Source organism: Urtica dioica, chromosome 1, assembly GCF_054948205.1.
Source record: "Urtica dioica subsp. dioica isolate 48M chromosome 1, U.dioica_male_clone48M_v1_H2, whole genome shotgun sequence".
NCBI lineage: Eukaryota > Viridiplantae > Streptophyta > Magnoliopsida > Rosales > Urticaceae > Urtica > Urtica dioica.
In genome coordinates, this window is record NC_142756.1 from 57,303,805 (window position 1) to 57,321,364 (window position 17,560).

Consider the following 17,560-nt stretch of genomic DNA (forward strand, 5'->3'; position numbering starts at 1 on the left):
TGGTACAAAACTGAACCCTTTATTCTAGCAGCACAAGCACAACAAGCGTACCACTCGGAAGATATAAAGGGTCGTCCTGATTGGTAATCTGTATATAAAGTTAATCATCGTCAAATGTGAGATTATGATGCTAGTAATTTTATATGTGATGAAGACAATCATGAAACACTTGGAGATTATTACGATAGCGATGTTTTATCAATATGTGATACTGATATGGATGATTTCGAACAGCCTATAGAAGAAGATTACGATATTATTGTTACTAATTATTATCTAATATTTTCATGGAGATTTCTAAGAATTATGGAAAATAAAATATGTATAGTTAAATTTATTCAATTATAAGGATCACGTGGGCAGAATTCATGACTTTCAAGAATTTCCCATTGGTGAAGGAACTCCCAACAAACGCCACAAGAGTCTCCGACTACATCCCAAAAGCACTTCTAATAGACTCCTTGGAGACCGTCCCGTACGTCCAAATCGTTTTAGAGCCATTCATGGCCCAAATCGTCTTGTGAATCTCTTCCACGCATGGGATCTCCTCCAAACGGCCATTGTCCTCCTAGGTAAACACATACTTAGTGGACCACCCCACAACTACTTGCTTTTTTTTTCACTATGTTCCAAATGTAGTACAAAAATTTGAATTTCAAATTTATGAACTTGTCAAGCAAATTTAACAATTATGATCATAAATTCATAATGTCCTACCATGCATTCCTCTTATGTGAGTCTATGACCGGCCAGATCGTGTTAATGAGTGTACGTCAGAAGAAAAATGTACATATCAATCTCAAGATGTATTAATGGAGATTGGATTATTATGTTTGGTAAGAACCATGACTGTCCTTGTATTTGTATAATTAATATTCCTATTAAATATAATTAAATGTTTATTGATCGGTCTTTGACTATTTAAATCTCATACTGGATAAATATGATCAGACAACATAATAAAATAGCTCAGTGTGACATTAACTCTATCTAATTTCGTTAGAAAAAAAGGAAATTATTGACATAGCCACCTGAGGATATTAAGCCATACTTTATGTCTTTGACTCCGTCTTTATATGTTTTAAAGATTTATCACTGCAATGAAATCTTATTTTCATACTAGCCTTATTTTTATTGCTTACTGTTAGTTGTCCAGATATTGCTTACTCTGTTGGTGTGTGTGCTCGGTGTCAAGCCACTCCCAAAGTTAGCCATCTCTCTCAGGCTAAGCGCATTGTAAGGTACGTCTCTAAAACTGCTGACTTTGTGATTTTATATTCCTTTGATACTACTTCTACTCTTGTGGGATACTGTGATGCTGACTAGGCAGGAAGTGTAGTTGATAGAAGAAGCACTTTATGTGGTTTTTTTTTAATCTTGGAAACAACTTAATTTCATGGTTCAACAAAAAGTAGAATATTGTATTTCTTTGTCTACTCCCGAGTCTGAATATATTGCAGCAAGCAGCAGCTGCACTCAACTCTTGGGGATGAAACAAATGCTTGCTAGTATGATGTCGGCCAAGATATCATGACATTGTTCAACACAGCAAGACTAAGTACATAGAGATCAGACATCACTTTATTCTAGACTGTGTGGAAGACAAGAAGATTAGGCTCGAGTATATTCACACTGAAAAGCAACTGGCTGACATCTTTACTAAGGCTTTGGATGCTAATCATTTTGAGGATCTTCGGTCCTCACTTAGGCTGTGTGTTATTGATCAATAGCAATTACTAGGTCTAGGTCAGTATTGCTTTTTGAGGGCCTTTGATTATGTTAGGCTGTTTTGTGTGGATGATTATTATTTGAATTTCTTCTCTTTTTATTCATGGGCCCATTTATCTGGTTGACCCATTAGATGCGTGTACATGGCTCTAATGCCATTTTGGTTCATAGTTTGGGCTTCGTATTTGTTCTGGCCCATTTGCTCTCCTTTGGCTGTTTGGGAAAACTATGTCGTTTATTTCCCTAATGTCGTTTTGTATATACGACCCTATTGTTTGGGCTTGAGTAATATCTTGGCCCAGTTTATCTCACGACCTCATTTTGTGCTTCTCTGGTTCTTAGCTCATGCAATCGACGGTTTGTGTTTCGAGGAAGTTTGGGAAGTTACTCATTTTTCAAAATTGTTGAGCTTCATAATCCCTAATTTCTCGTTCTCTCCTCTCGCGAATTTTCTAATATTATTGGAACAGCCTATAGAAGAAGATTACGATATTATTGTTGCTAATTATTATCTAATATTTTCATGGAGATTTCAAAGAATTATGGAAAATAAAATATGTATAGTTAAATTTATTCAAGTATAAGGACCACACGGGCAAAATTCATGACTTTCAAGAATTTTCAAGAATTTTCCATTGGTGAAGAACTCCCAACAAACGACACAAGAGTCTCCGACTACATCCCAAAAGCACTTCTAATAGACTCCTTGGAGACCGTCCCGTACGTCCTGCGTTTTAGAGCCATTTAAGGCCCAAATCGTCTTGCAAATCTCTTCCGCGTGTGGGATCTCCTCCAAACGGCCATTGTCCTCAGGTAAACACATACTTAGTGGACCACCCCACAACTACTTGCTTTTTTTTTTCATTATGTTCCAAATGTAGTACAAAAATTTGAATTTCAAATTTATGAACTTGTAGAGCAAATTTAACAATTATGATCATAAATTCATAATGTCCTACCATGCAATAATATGTAGTAATGATGATAAATTCATACAACCAATTTATTATGATCATAAATTCATACAACCAATTCATAATGACCGGCCAAATCGAGTCAATGAGTGTACGTCAGAAGAAAAATGTACATCTCACTCTCAAGATGTATTAATGGAGATTGGATGATTATGTTTGGTGAGATTCATGACTGTCCTTGTATTTGTATAATTAAGAATCCTATTAAATATAATTAAATGTTTATTGATCAGTCTTTGTCTATTTAAATCTCATACTGGATAAATATGATCAGACAACATAATAAAATAGCTCAGTGTGACATTAACTCTATCTAATTTCATTAAAAAAAAGGAAATTATTGACATGGTCCACCTGAGTCTATTAAGCCATACTTTATTTCTTGGGTAATTAAGTTAAATGGCCTCCCAAAAATAAGTAATTTTTTTTAGCCCACATTTCGTTAATAAGCTGTAAATAGCCAGTGTCATTTATTAACAGTCAAATTTGGACGAGATTGCCCTTTGTTATTCCCGCCCAATATTTTCAGCGTCGAAATTAAAATGGAAAGAAAAAATTCGACCATAACTACCTTGCATAAATCAAGGGAGCATTTAAAACTCCATAAATGCATTAACAAACGAATTTAAACATCAAGCACCACAAATTTGGACGCTATTTACTGCTCTTCAGGAAAAAAAGAAGAAGAAGAGGATTTGGCCGCCATCAATGGCCGAGCCCGAGCACCCCCCTCCTCTCTCTCATCGTCATCGTCTCCTTCATCTCCTTCTCCTATCTTCTTTTTCATTTCTTGCGCGCCATCAATGACCGAGACCGAGCACCACCCGCACGTGTTCCAGCCGAGAAAACGAGGACAGCCACGAGCCGCCATGGATGCCGGACCGAGAGGAGACACCGGGAAACGACGCAGAGAGCACCGGAGAGTTGATTTCACAGCCATAAATGGTTATGGGCGTGTGTGCGTGTGAAATGGTTCTCCCCGCCTCCAACTCCGCGAGAGGCAGCACCTCCTTCAGGCCGCCGCCACCACTAATAATCACGACCACCACTAATAATCACGACCACCACCACGTTACCACCGGCGTTAAAGCGTCACTTCGTCCTCCTCTCCGCGATCTGCGTCCAAGGTCCCGATTTGCGACACCGCGAAGAACAGTTTTTTTTTTTTGGTTGTTGTTCATAGAAAACATATTTACAGTATATTCGTGTAAATAAGAAGCATATTTACAATATATTCATTGTAAATACGAAGCTTATTTACAGTATATTAATTGTAAAAACAAAGCATATTTACAGTATATTCACTGTAAATACAAAGCATATTTACAGTATATTTGAACTGAAAAAAAATTCTGGAAATATTTTGAGCACGAAAATTCTGGAAATTATGAATATATGGAAGAAAAAATAATATCAATAAATGAAGAATATATTTACATAGTTTAACCACGAAAATAGATACTAATTACTTAAAGTCAACGCTAAAAACTTCCAAAAACATAACAATAAATGGGCTATTAATTTTTAAAATCTGCAGGAAATTTCAAATTTCAAATTTGAAAACTTCCCTATTCGGTTTCTGCGAATTAAATAAGGGCAAAAGTGTAAACCTAATTTAATTAATAAGCTGTCACGTAAGCAATATGACTATTTACAGCATATTAACGAAAGGTTGGCCAATTTTAAATTGCTACACATTCCGTGGCTTAAGTAGCCAATTTTTTGTTATTTCTTTGACTTCGTCTTTCTATGTTTTAAAGATTTATCACTGCAATGAAATCTTATTTTCATACTAGTCTTATTTATTTCTTTTTTTTTTTATAAAAAGGGAGAAATTGTAATTTAATTATAATCATTATTGATCATAGCTCCATTACTACATATTATTAGCCATTCGGGAAAAAGAAAGTCCAACCTAAAATCTTATTTCGGCAATATACAACCAATTGATGTGTTTTAACAGATGCCAAACCGGTCAGGCAAAATTAACATCCCTAATTATTTGCAACATAACATGTATGAGACCAAACCTAAGTTCTTTGTCAGAAAAAGAAGAAAGAAAGAAAGAAAAAAGAGAAACAAATGACGGAAAAAGAGATTAAGAGAGTTTTGTTGCTAAAAGATAAAATTGTCTTATTTTTTGTATTCGTTCTCAAAAGAGAGTACTCATTGGACCACCCCAAACCTACTTGCCTTTTTTATTTTCTTTTATTTTTTAAGTTCTAATGTAGTACAATTTGAATTACAAATTTATGTAGTAGTCGAGTAAATTTATCAATTATGATCCTCCTACCTACTGGCCAAATCGTGTCACTGCTTAATTTGAATTACAAATTTATGTACTAGTCGAGTGAATTTATCAATTATGATCCTCCTACCTACTGGCCAAATAGTGTACATCAGCAGAAAATGCGTAATCGTGTCAGTAATGCGTACGTCAGCAGAAAATGCGTAATCGTGTCAATAATGCGTACGTCAGCAGAAAATGCGTAATCGTGTCGATAATGTGTACGTCAGCAGAAAATGTACATCTCACTCTCAAGTCTCTCTCAACTCAAGATGAATTAATGGAGATGGGGTGTTATTATGGTTTGGTCAACGATGACTGTTCTTATATTTGTATAACTAAGATTCCTATTAAATGTTATTGATCAATCTTTGTCAATTCAAAACTCATACTGGATAAATATGATTAGACCGTAAAGGGCTCAAACTAATAAAATATCTCATTGCGACATTCACTGAGTCTGCGTTCATTAAAAGAAAAAAGAGAAGGAAATTACCATCCACGCGTTCATTGAAGCCGATGAGCCGGCCGACGAGGACGGATCAGTGGAATGGAGGCGAAACAACGCCCTCGCTCTCCACGCCATCCAGACGTCTTGTGGAATGAGGCAGGCTTTTCGTACCATCAAAGGGATAACTTCCGCCAAACACGCTTGGGCTGCCTTGGCCAACAAGTATGTGCCGAAATCCCAGGATTCGGGGATCGGTGATCGGAAAGAGAACCAATCAACGGGCCTCGAAATCAAAGAAGAATCAAATAATAATCAACACTCTGAACCCGAATCAGATTTTGGCCCAAGTTAGTAATAGTACTCCTAATAATTTCTAATATTTGAGCTGTTGATTATTTTTCTTTCATGAATTTAAATTAGAAAGAGGCTTTATTTTTTTTTCTTCTGATCTTCGTTTACAAAACTTGCTGTTACGTACAGCTGCTAGCTTCTTATAATCATTATTAAGGTTATATATAATGGCTCGATATCCTTGACAGGGAGAGAGAACTTGGTCAATCCAAACGAGGAAGAAGACAATGAACATAAAGAAATTGAAGAGAAGTCGAACTCACGTAAGGATAAGAATGAAGGAGCCAGCGGATCGAGCATTACTACTACGGGTAATTAACGGTCTAATTGAGTGTTATTATTTTACAAGATAGAGCGCTTGTTTGGCTTTGCTTTTGCTATTATACTTTTATTGGGAGAAATAAAGAAATAAAAACTATGACTCTAATAAGTGTTTCGCACCACGTTATATATATATAAATTATTTAGCATCAAATTCATAAGTTATGATACTTTTTCACTATGAAAATTATATATATATATATATATATATATATATATATATATATATATATATAAAATTTATAATGACGTGTTGATTATTTTTCTTTCATGAATTTAAATTAGAAAGAGGCTTTATTTTTCTTTTCTTCTGATCTTCGTCTACAAAACTTCTTGTTACGTACAGCTGCTAGCTTGTAATCATTATTAAGGTTATATATAATGGCTCGATATCCTTGACAGGGAGAGAGAACTTGGTCAATCCAAACGAGGAAGAAGACAATGAACATAAAGAAATTGAAGAGAAGTCGAACTCACGTAAGGATAAGAATGAAGGAGCCAGCGGATCGAGCATTACTACTACGGGTAATTAACGGTCTAATTGAGTGTTATTATTTTACAAGATAGAGCGCTTGTTTGGCTTTGCTTTTGCTATTATACTTTTATTGGGAGAAAATAAAGAAATAAAAACTATGACTCTAATAAGTGTTTCGCACCACGTTATATATATATATACATACAAAATTATTTAGCATCAAATTCTTAAGTTATGATACTTTTTCACTATGAAAATTATATATATATATATATATATATATAATTTATAATGATGTTAAAATATTTTATACAAAATTTGAAATGTTTTTTTTTCTATCAAATATTAAAAAAAAAAATAGAAAATGATTGTTTCGGATGTTATGAAATTTGGCCATAATTGAACCTAGCTCATTGTTCTGTAGTAAATATTGTTCATTGACCCATTTAGCGTAAGAGACATTGATATTTTCAAATTTTACTTTTATAGAGGTTCCACTTTTAAAAGAAAAAATATCATAAGAAACAGAATACACCATTGGAGACGCTGTTTGTAAGCCAAAAGCTGTTTTCATGAAGCTTTTCCAAACAATGCAGACAATATAAAAAAAAAACAGCTTTTAAATACTAATTCAATGATAACATTTGGCAGCGGCAGCGGTACGAGCCTCTGTTCAGAACCCGGTTAAAACAAACGGGAACGAGTTTCAGCAGTACGAGCCATTGTTCAAAGCCGTAGCTGAGGGACGTCTGAATGTGGTCAAGGATCTGGTGGAACGGATGACCGACGAAGAAGTGGAAATGATGGTCGACGAAGAAGTCCTCGCAGCTGCCATAGAAACAAAAAAGACGCCGATAGTTGAGTGCTTGATTAAAAAGAATAGAAAATTGCTGAGCATTCCTCATCGTTATTATGGCCTTCCGGTTCAACAAGCCGTTTCCAGCCGCCAAACCCAAATGGCCCGTTATCTCTATTCCGTTACACCGATTGAGGATCTGGACGGAAGCTCCGGCTCCAACTTCCTTATTCATTGTATATATGCAAAACAACTCGGTAAGATGACCATGTTTTGTTTTTTTTTTGTTTTGTTTTTTTTTTTAACAAAATAATGTGACGGTTCGATGTCAACTCCACATCATTCTAATTTCCACATCTTTAATATCTTTTAATTCATTGGAATCACAAACTCTTTAATTATTTTTTTTAATTTTGTTCTTACGATAAAGATATCGCCTTGGATTTGATGGAGCGTCTTCCACATTTGGCGATCACAAAGTCGTTTAATACATCTCCGGTGTCCGTGTTAGCACATGTTGAAGTATTTCGTAGTGGATGCTCGTTGACCTTTTTTCAAAAGTGGATATATGACTGTTAGTGCTGTTAAACTACTCAATGCTCTTCAGAAAACACATTGCATTTTATAGTTCCGTTTATATATATCAAGCTCCTATTCTTTTCGGCAGGGATACCAAAACCTGATTTGGGGACGAACCACATTCATTTAGACATCCAAAAACTAGAAAAATACCCAAGTGATAGAAAAGACGTCACTTTCTTCACACGCTGCAAAAAAAGTAAGGTTACACTAGTCTATCTGTTAAATGCTATTTATTATGCATGGCTCTACCTTACATGCTCTAACAAAAATAGATGAGTTAATTGCAGTGCTTTGGAGCCTAACGCGACGAATGGTCTTATACCTGCTACAAATATTTGGTAGGAGATCCTTTTCTTTTTGGGCGAAATCATTTTAATTTGCTATTCTAATTTTCTACTATGTTGGAGCTTACAAATTCTTCATGACAACTATAGGCATCGAGAAGTTGTATGAAATCAAATTGGTCCACGTTCAAATCATGGAACTATTGAATAAGATGTGCGAAGTTATCAAAACTACAGACGAGAAGCGACTAAAAGATGCGGGAGTGGCTCATGCGATCCCCCAAGCCGCAGAGAATGGGAATGTCGAGTTTATAACCGGCGTAGTAGAAGCGAAGCCGCAGCTTCTACGTGATGGTCTCTCAGCAATAGCCATTGATCTTGCCATCAAGTCCCGTCATGCAAAAACCTATAGCCTTTTGTACGGCCTTCAAAACAAAGGGGACAGACAATCGGATTGGGAAGAAAACAGGAGCCTAAAGAAAGCAGCTGAAATAGCACCTTCAAGCGTGTTAAATCGCATTCCGGGAGCGGCACTACAAATGCAGACAGAGTTGCTATGGTTTAAGGTCATTACAATCTCTAATTTCCACTTGTTTATAATGACACATAGAAATTATATTCCCTTGAAATTAATTTTAGCGTAATGACGCAAACATGCCTATATATAGTTTGACGCTCAAGCACAAATTATATCCTTATATAGTTAATTAACTCTTTATTAAAAAAAAGTCTTAACAAATACCTAAATGCCTTGCTTTGATATAGGAGGTGAGAAGAATTGCATCTCCTTTAGACCCAGAATCGACATATCAACATGATCAGCAACCCCGTGACATTTTCACAGAAAGCCACAAGGATTTGGTCATTGCAGGAGAGAAATGGATGAAGGAGACATCGACTTCTTGTACCGTCGTAGGCGCTCTAATCATCACGATAACATTCTCCGCGGCTTTTACGTTTCCGGGGGGAAACGATCAGAACTCGGGTTTCCCTGTGTTTGCAAATATGAAGTTGTTCAGAGTTTTCGCTCTATCGAATGCCATTGCGCTGATTTCGTCGACGACCTCGGTGCTCGTGTTCTTGGGAATCCCGACATCGCGTTACGCCGAAGAAGATTTTCTAAGAGCTCTGCCCACGAAGTTGATTGTGGGTCTCTCAACTCTATTATTCTCTATAGCAGCCATGATTGTAGCATTTTGCATTGGGCTTTCGGTGATGTTTCAACAACAATCGTGGATTGTGATTCCCTCGGTGAGCCTTTCCAGCATTCCGGTTGCTTTGTACGTGTGGATGCAATTTCCTCTTTTACGTGGTATCTTCATCTCAACTTACGGCTTCGCTTTGTAAGCGTATTTTAATACGCTTTTGGGTTTACGGTTTAGTTCTTGTTTTATATTGTTTAATGTGTAGAAACTGCGGATTGATCAATTATTATTTTGTTACATTTAAAGCAAAACATTTTACTATGTTTAAACATCGATCGATCATGTATGAATGAGTTTATTAATTATTGATATCTAAAAGCATAGTAATAATCCACTGATGATATTGAACTAGAAACTTTGGTGGCGAATACTAATAATCCCAAAGGGATGTCTTTGTAGCTTCGCTTGCCCATTACCAATGACTCGAGTTATCCCGATGGTAAAGCCTCGAAAATCATGAAAGGTCATACTAGAACGCTGTCTTTGGACTTGATGTACAATTATACCAAGGATGTGAATGAGATTGATGAATACTTTGCTCATTTTATTAGTAGCCTTTTTGAAGCACAAAAAAATAGAGGTAAAAGCGATTTATTGAAAAACAATCAAAGTGGGGATGTCATGGCTCCAAGAAGATCTGTCCTTTTCTAATTTCCAATGATTAAATCAATCATTTGGAGTACCTAAAAGCTTTGATTAAGGATCATCAAGTCAATTTACTTGTCCTTCTTGAACCGACGCTCAAAGTATTAATATGCAGCGCCTAGCTTTTAAACTTAATCTTCCTAATTCATGAATGGTGGTGATATCAACAACAATATTTGGATTTTTTGGAAGAGCTCTATCTCTGTTTTCAACAATACCAATCATGAGCATTTTATTTATAATACTCTGGTAAAGTCAGGTATGAGGTTCAATGCTTTTTTTGTCTATTCAAGTTGTAATGCGCAGATAAGCAAAGATCTCTGGGCTGGTATTCTTGCAGCAACGGATAATTCAGAGTCTATTATTATTGGAGGGTACTTTAATGTTGTCACTGAAGAAAATGTAAAACTGGGCAAGAGAGGTATAAATAGGAAGGTTGTTGGTGATTTTAATAACTTTATTGCTGATGGCCAACTTATCGACGCAGACTTCACTGGTTCAAAATTTACATGGTGCAATAATTTTAAATACACTCAACCTACTTGGGCTCGGTTGGACAGGGTTCTTGTTAACTGCAATTTTCTTCAAACCTTTGCGGCTATTCAAGTTACTAATCTCACAAGGTCATTCAGTGATCATTCTTCGCTGGTTATTACTGCTAAACCGTTCATCACAGCAAAGAGTGTTTTCAAATTCAGTAAAATGTGGCTTATGAATAATGAATTTCTTCATTTGGTTCAAGCTAACTGGAAATACTGTAACAGTGATATCCCGCCTATGGTACATTTTTCTAACAATCTTTGAAAGCTGGCTATGGTTTTGAGAAGGTGGAATTGGAACAACTTCGGAGATGTGTTTAAAAGTTGTGAAGCTGCTAAAAATAATGTGGATAAGCTTGATGCTCTCTTCTTCAAATTCAATGGAATGAGGATACATAAAATTTTGACTGAAGCTAAAGGAGAATATACTTCTGCTCTTCAAAAAGAAGAAATTCTTCTTAGTGAGAAAGCCCGGGTTAAATGCCTATAATACGGGGACAACAACACTGCATTCTTTCATGCGACCATAATGCTCGCCCTCCTTTCCAGCTTAAACTTCATGATGGGAGCTTCACTACCAATAAGTCTATTATACATCAAGCTTTTATTGATTATTTTTTGATATTTTTTCTTCCTCGTCTTTTTCGAATCCTGATTCATTTTTTTAATATTAATCCGTCTATCACTAATGTTAAAAATTGTATTCTTCAGGAGTTTCCGAGTGATGCTGATTATGGAAGATATTAAAAAGCTCAATTCTGATAGTGCTCCGGGTTGTGATGGTTTTACTGGTCACTTCTTCATTAGTTGCTGGAATATTATTCGTGGAGATTTTGTTGCTGCTGTCCGTGACTTTTTCAAAGGTGTTCATATTCCAAAGTCTGTTGCCTCTACCATTCTAGTGTTATTAATCATCCCACAATAGTCGGCTATCTATGCTTCTTCCCCAAATAATTGGCATCGAGCAATCAAGATTCATCAAAGGTCGAGCTATCCAAGATAATATTGCTCTTGCCACGAGGTTCTTCAACACATCAATACAAAGATATAAGGAGGGAATATCATTACTAAGATTGATATGTCTAAAGCATATGATTGAGTTGAATGGATTTTCTCATCAGGGTTCTTCGCAAACATGGTTTTTCTGAAATTTTTGGCGGACCTTATTTACCGTTCCCTTTGTAACAACTGGTACTCTATTCATATAAATGGTGACAAAACTAGATTCTTCACCTCATCTAGAGGTCTTAGACAAGGAGTTCCGTTGTCTCCTAGTCTTGTTGTTATTATTCAGGACGCTCTAAGTCGGAGGCTTAAGTACACGATTAACAATGGCTCTCTCAAATCTTATCATGTCCCGAGCTCTTCTTTAACTGTAAGTCACCTTATGTTTGCTGATGATATGCTTCTCTTTACTAATGGTGGAAAAAGATCTCTTCAGTGTTTCAAAGCTATTTATGAGGAATATGAAGCTGCCTTAGGTCGACTTATGAATGTGGATAAAACGTCGTTAATTCCTACCTCTAAGCGTGTTGCCTCTTACTCTACTCGGATAAACACAGATACATTTTTTGTGGCCTCTTCCTTTCCTATTAAATATCTTGGTGTTCCTCTATTTAAAGGTAAAGGGATAGCTGATTATTTTGATGATCTTATTACAAAAGTTCATAAGAAGCTTGCTGGATGGAAAACATTATTCTTGTCAGCTGGAGGTAAGTTGACTATGATTAAATCAGTTCTTTGCAGTATTCCTATTTACACCATGGTTGTTCTTCATGTGCCAAAATCAGTTACTAAGGAATTGGATCAGATTTATGCCAATTTTTAGTGTGGAATGATAGAGATAGTAATAGACACCATTCGGTTGCTTGGAATAAGATTTGTAGACCTCTTAATTTTGGCGGCTTAAATATTAGATTAGCAGATCACATGGCTGAATCTTAATTGGCTAAAATGGCTTGGAAATACTTGACTAATGATAGCCTTTGAACTTGCTATATGAAAGACAGGTATCGTATCGCAAATCATTCTGATGGTGTTGCTCTGTTGCGCATGGGAGGCTCTGGTCTTTGGAAAAAAAAAATAAGGTTGCTTATTCCAGATTTATTAGAAAACTCTTAGTGGATCGTTGGTCAAGGAAAAGCCTTTTTTTTAATGGAGATAATTGGTGCGATATGAATCTTTTTCCTTTTGCTCCTCATTCGGCTGATCTGAATTTGACCATAACGGAGGGCCTTCGTGATTTAGGTATTATGCTCCATATCCACAATTCAGTCCCGTTAAATGTTTGGGATCAAATTTTGTGTACTGTTATCTCTTCGAGTCGCGAAAATCTCGTTTGAAAACCTTGCAACTCTGGTGTGTTTTCTAATTCTAGTTACTACCATAGGAGATTTTTCCAAGTTATTGGTGATACTTCTATCCATTGTAATTCTAAACTTTTTGGAAAGCTAAAGTGCCCTCTAAAATTTGTTTTTTCATACGGAAACTTTGGTACTTTAGTATTCCTACTGACGACTGGATTCGTAGAGGCTCTTTCCATTTCTCGCTTCCAAGAACTGTGTGGCAAGCTCATCTCGGTGACCCTACTTTTACTTGAGGGGAGCTGTTAAGACTATAATGAGTGTACTACCTATGCTGGGTCTTTTCTATTTTATAATTCTTTGCTTATTGGCTTGTGCTATAAAACCCGTGTATGTCAACATTCAAACTTGAGATAATGCACTCTCCTTCCCTATATCTCTACAATCTCTCTCTAAAGTTTTTCGTTTCTGAGATTGATTTTATCTTAGGCTCTATAGCTAACTAGCCAATAGCAAATTTAAATTTTGCTAAACAGGCAAGGTTTTGTTAATTTTGCAAAATAACCATTAACAAAAATTAACAAAGATCAAAAGTCCAAAATACCTTTAATTAAACATTCCATAATTAAAAATAAAAACATGAGTCATTAAATGACTTGGTCATAACCATTTTTAAGGACCTCTCTCTCTCTCTCTCTCTCTCTCTCTCTCTCTCTCTCTCTCTCTCTCTCTTAATGATGAGTTTGTCGATCTGCTCCGATTTTTACTCTTCATTATGGCGCTCGAGGTTGTGTCTTAGTCTCTCAGATTTTAGAATGCGAATCTGTAGTAAATTTATCGACATTAACACATATACCAAAATTATTAATTCACTACTACAAATTTCATTTTCCGGTGCGGAAAGGTATCCGGTGCGACATGTCGCACCTAAATGAGCATCGGGTGCAACATGTCGCACCGGATACCTTTCCAGAAAACCAAAAATTTCTCTCATTTTAAGTGGTATCGGGTGCGACATGTCGCACCCAACACTATCCGATGCGACATGTCGCACCTAAAAGTTTTAAAAAATTTAGGCGGGCTTAAAATCCATCCTCTTATTTTTACTGTCCTGAATAGAATTTTTTTTTCTTTTTTTGTATATCCGGTGCGACATGTCGCACCCAATATGAGCAACAGGTGTGACATGTCGCACGTGAAAGTATTAGGTTAAAATTATAAAATACCGCTCCTTCTTCTTCTTCTTCTTCTTCTTCTTCACGCCTCTCTCTCTCTCTCTCAATCTCACTTTCTCATTCTGCTCGCCGCCCCTTCTCTGCGTCGAAGCCACTCCTCCTCGCCTCTGTGCTCCCTTCCTCCTTGCTGGAGCCCTTTCCTCCTCGCCGCCCCTTCTCCGCGGCGGAGGCCCTTCCTCCTCGCCGCCCCTCTGCTCGCCGGATCTCCTCCTCGCCGCCGAGCCTAGGTAAGCTCTCTCACTCTCTTTCTCACTCTTTTTCTCTCTAGCTAACTCACTCTCTTTCTCCGATCTGTCGGCCAACGACCTCAGCCCCGGCCACCGAGCATCTCCGCCGTCCAAGACCGCGGGCCGACCTCTTTTGCTCTCCACCCTCCAACAGAGCGCAACGCCTCCTCCCTCGCCCGTCACAACGCCTCCTCCCTCACCGGGCCTCAGCCCTCGTCGCCCCCTCCTCCCTCATCGGCCTTGCCCTCGACGGTCGTTTCTAATCTATAAATTTGTAAAATTTATTTATTTTTTAATTAAAATAACGTATTAGTTGCGACATGTCGCACCTAATACTTGTTTTTTTAGATTTTCTGAAGCTAAATAGGTGCGACTTTGGGTGCGACATGTCGCACCGAAAAGTGTCGCACCTAATATGTGACACTTTTTGGTGCGACATGTCGCACCCGAAGCCTTTGGGTGCGACAATGTCGCACCTGAAAAACTTTCGGGTGCGACATTTTGGGCATCGGATACGACTTTCGTCGCACTCGATGCCTAAATTTGTAGTAGTGATTATTAACTAAAAAAAACCTGAAAAATCATGTAGACGAAGATGAACACGTCTGCATATTAACAATAATTAACTATTATTAACAAAATATTTACAAACACTGAATAAGAATCCCAATCCAAAAATAAATGAAAAAACCTAACCTTGGAGGTTTGGTTCCCACTTATGGAGAGCCTGAGACCGGAGGAAGAAGCCGTCGACGTTGTTGGAATGCGGTGGAGCGGCGAAAGCGACGTTGTCTGATTATGCGAAATGACGTCGGATTGTCTATCGGAAGTGGTGGTGGCGCTAGCAAGAGAGATGTTTTCGTCGGAAGTTATTGGCGATATGTCGTAACTGCTATCACATAATCCATCGTCGTCTCTATTGAAATAGAAAAATTAAACATAAACAGTATATACCTTGTTTCACAGCCGTTTTTCCATTGGATTATTTTTTTAAATATCTGAACTTCGTCTGCTTCTTTTATTTTCTTCACTCACCTTATTATTTTTCTTCAAAGGAAAAAAAGAAGTGCAAATGAGATTTGTAAAGTGTTTTTACTGGTTTGTTGGCTTATTTTTACATAGCAAGCATTCGCAAAAGATGTCAGTCATTATGCTTCAGGATTGTTAGTGACATCTTTCGCCGTGTATTTATGGCAAGTTTCCGATTTATGACATATTCTTCACGAAGACTTTCCTTGTTCATCTTGCCGTTTGTATGGGTAAGGAAACCCTAAGTTGTCTTTCTTTTGGATTGGACTGCTATAAAAGCCGAGCTTCCACCCTAGCAGCCTCTTGACGCTTTTGATAAAATATTTAGTGTTCTTAGACATGCTCAATTGGCGGACTGGGAAACTGAGTATTTTGATCTTTAGCGGTGTATTTCTCAAAAACACACATTTGTATCTGAGTATTTGTGAGATTGTGGGTTCTTGTGGTTCGTGATTGAAGTGTTCACACAAGTTGTCATTGAAGGTTTCCAAGCATAGGAGAGTGCTTCAAGAGTGGAATTGAGAGGGATCTCAAATTCAGGGGGGGTCCCTGACTTGGTAATCACTTGTAGTAATAGACTTAGGGCATTGTTTATTTGCTTTATTCATATAAGTCAATGTTTGTACTATTGACTACTTTATGGTGAATTCATTTCCACTGACTGTGAGCCCCCAGACGTAGGTGACATTGCACCGAACTGGGTTACCATATTGTGTGTCATTTACTTTACGCACCTTTTATTTCATTATCCAGTTTCTGGATCATAGCAAGTTGTTGAACACATTGTCACTACATTGTCTGCGACATCGTGCTTCTCTCATTATACAGAATTTCAATTGGTATCAGAGCGGGCACTCAATCTCTAGGATGGTTTCCTGCGTGTTTAATAAATTCTGTTTGAGATGGATAGTTCCAATGAAGGAGGCTCTGTCAATCGGTCTCCGGTACTTGACGGAACAAATTATGGGTATTGGAAGGCTCGCATGGTTGCTTTCTTGAAATCCATGGATATCAAATCTTGGAAGGCCATTTTCAATGGATGGACTCCTCATGTGGCTGTTGATGACAAGGGTATTGTTACTGGCACTAAGGCTGAGAAAGATTGGAGTGCTGCTGAAGATGAGGATGCTCTTGGTGATTCTCATGCTCTAAATGCTAACTTTAATGGTGTTAAAAACATTTTCAGGATTATCAACACGTGCATAAGTGCCAAAGATGCTTGGGAGATCCTTGCTGTTGCTCTTGAGGAAACTGCCAAAGTGCGAAACTCAAAGCTTCAACTTTTCACCACACAGCTTGAGGCTTTGAATATGGCAGAAGAAGAGACTATTGCTAATTTTAATTTCGACATTGCCAATGAATCTTACTCTCTCGGTATTCATATGACTGATGAGACGCTAGTACGCAATTATGAGGTCTCTTCCTCCCAGGTTTCAGATGAAGGTAACAACGATTGAGGAGGTTCATGACTTGTCTACCATGAAAGTCGATGAACTTATTGGGTCTCTCATGACTTATGAACTATCTCTTCCCAGAATTGATAAGAGACACAAGGTTCTTGCTTCGAAGAGCTCTCTCTCTCTCTGAGTCTAATGAGCAAGTACACTCTGAATTCGATGAAGATTTAAATGACTCTATTGCTCTCTTGTCAAAGAACTATGACAGGATCATGAAGAAATTTAGCAAACTGCTTGGGAGAAATGCCTCTAAAGATGTCAGAGACAATCATCTGCAACATACTTCTCAGAAAGGAGGCAATACTCAAAGAGCAGGGCGTAACAAGGACATGAGTAACTACTACAGTGGGAACAGAGGAAATGGGATTCAATGTCATGAGTGTGAAGGCTTCGAACATGTTCAAAAGGAGTGCCCAAATTTTCTTAGGAAGCAAAAGAAGGGATACGTTGCCACTCTTTCTGATGATGAGGATGATAGTCAATCTGAACATGTTAGCAACTTTGTTGCCTTCACTTCCTCTATTACTAATCCTTTGCCCGTGCTCACAGACACAGATTCCCCAGCTACTGATGATACTATCATACACTACTACAAATACAGTTTCTCGGTGCGGATGACTTTTTGGTGCGACTTTTCGCACCTAAAAGTCGCACCAAAAATTACTTTCGGG

The 17,560-nt window shown here is 37.4% G+C and overlaps 1 protein-coding gene across 1 annotated transcript; it reads left to right on the forward strand.

Moving 5' to 3' along the window:
- Positions 1–368: 368 nt before the first annotated feature.
- LOC149408191 (uncharacterized) lies at positions 369–13,250 on the forward strand. The gene is made up of 19 exons (XM_089624318.1): positions 369–475; positions 1,149–1,241; positions 4,666–4,681; positions 5,147–5,227; positions 5,466–5,787; positions 5,980–6,102; positions 6,515–6,637; positions 7,239–7,619; positions 7,814–7,912; positions 7,991–8,161; positions 8,253–8,303; positions 8,400–8,815; positions 9,015–9,592; positions 10,355–10,358; positions 10,406–10,879; positions 11,052–11,113; positions 11,350–11,501; positions 12,261–12,350; positions 13,141–13,250. Exons 1-19 carry the CDS (start codon positions 369–371, stop codon positions 13,248–13,250), a joined length of 3,453 nt encoding a protein of 1,150 aa, XP_089480444.1.
- The last annotated feature ends 4,310 nt before the right edge of the window (positions 13,251–17,560 follow it).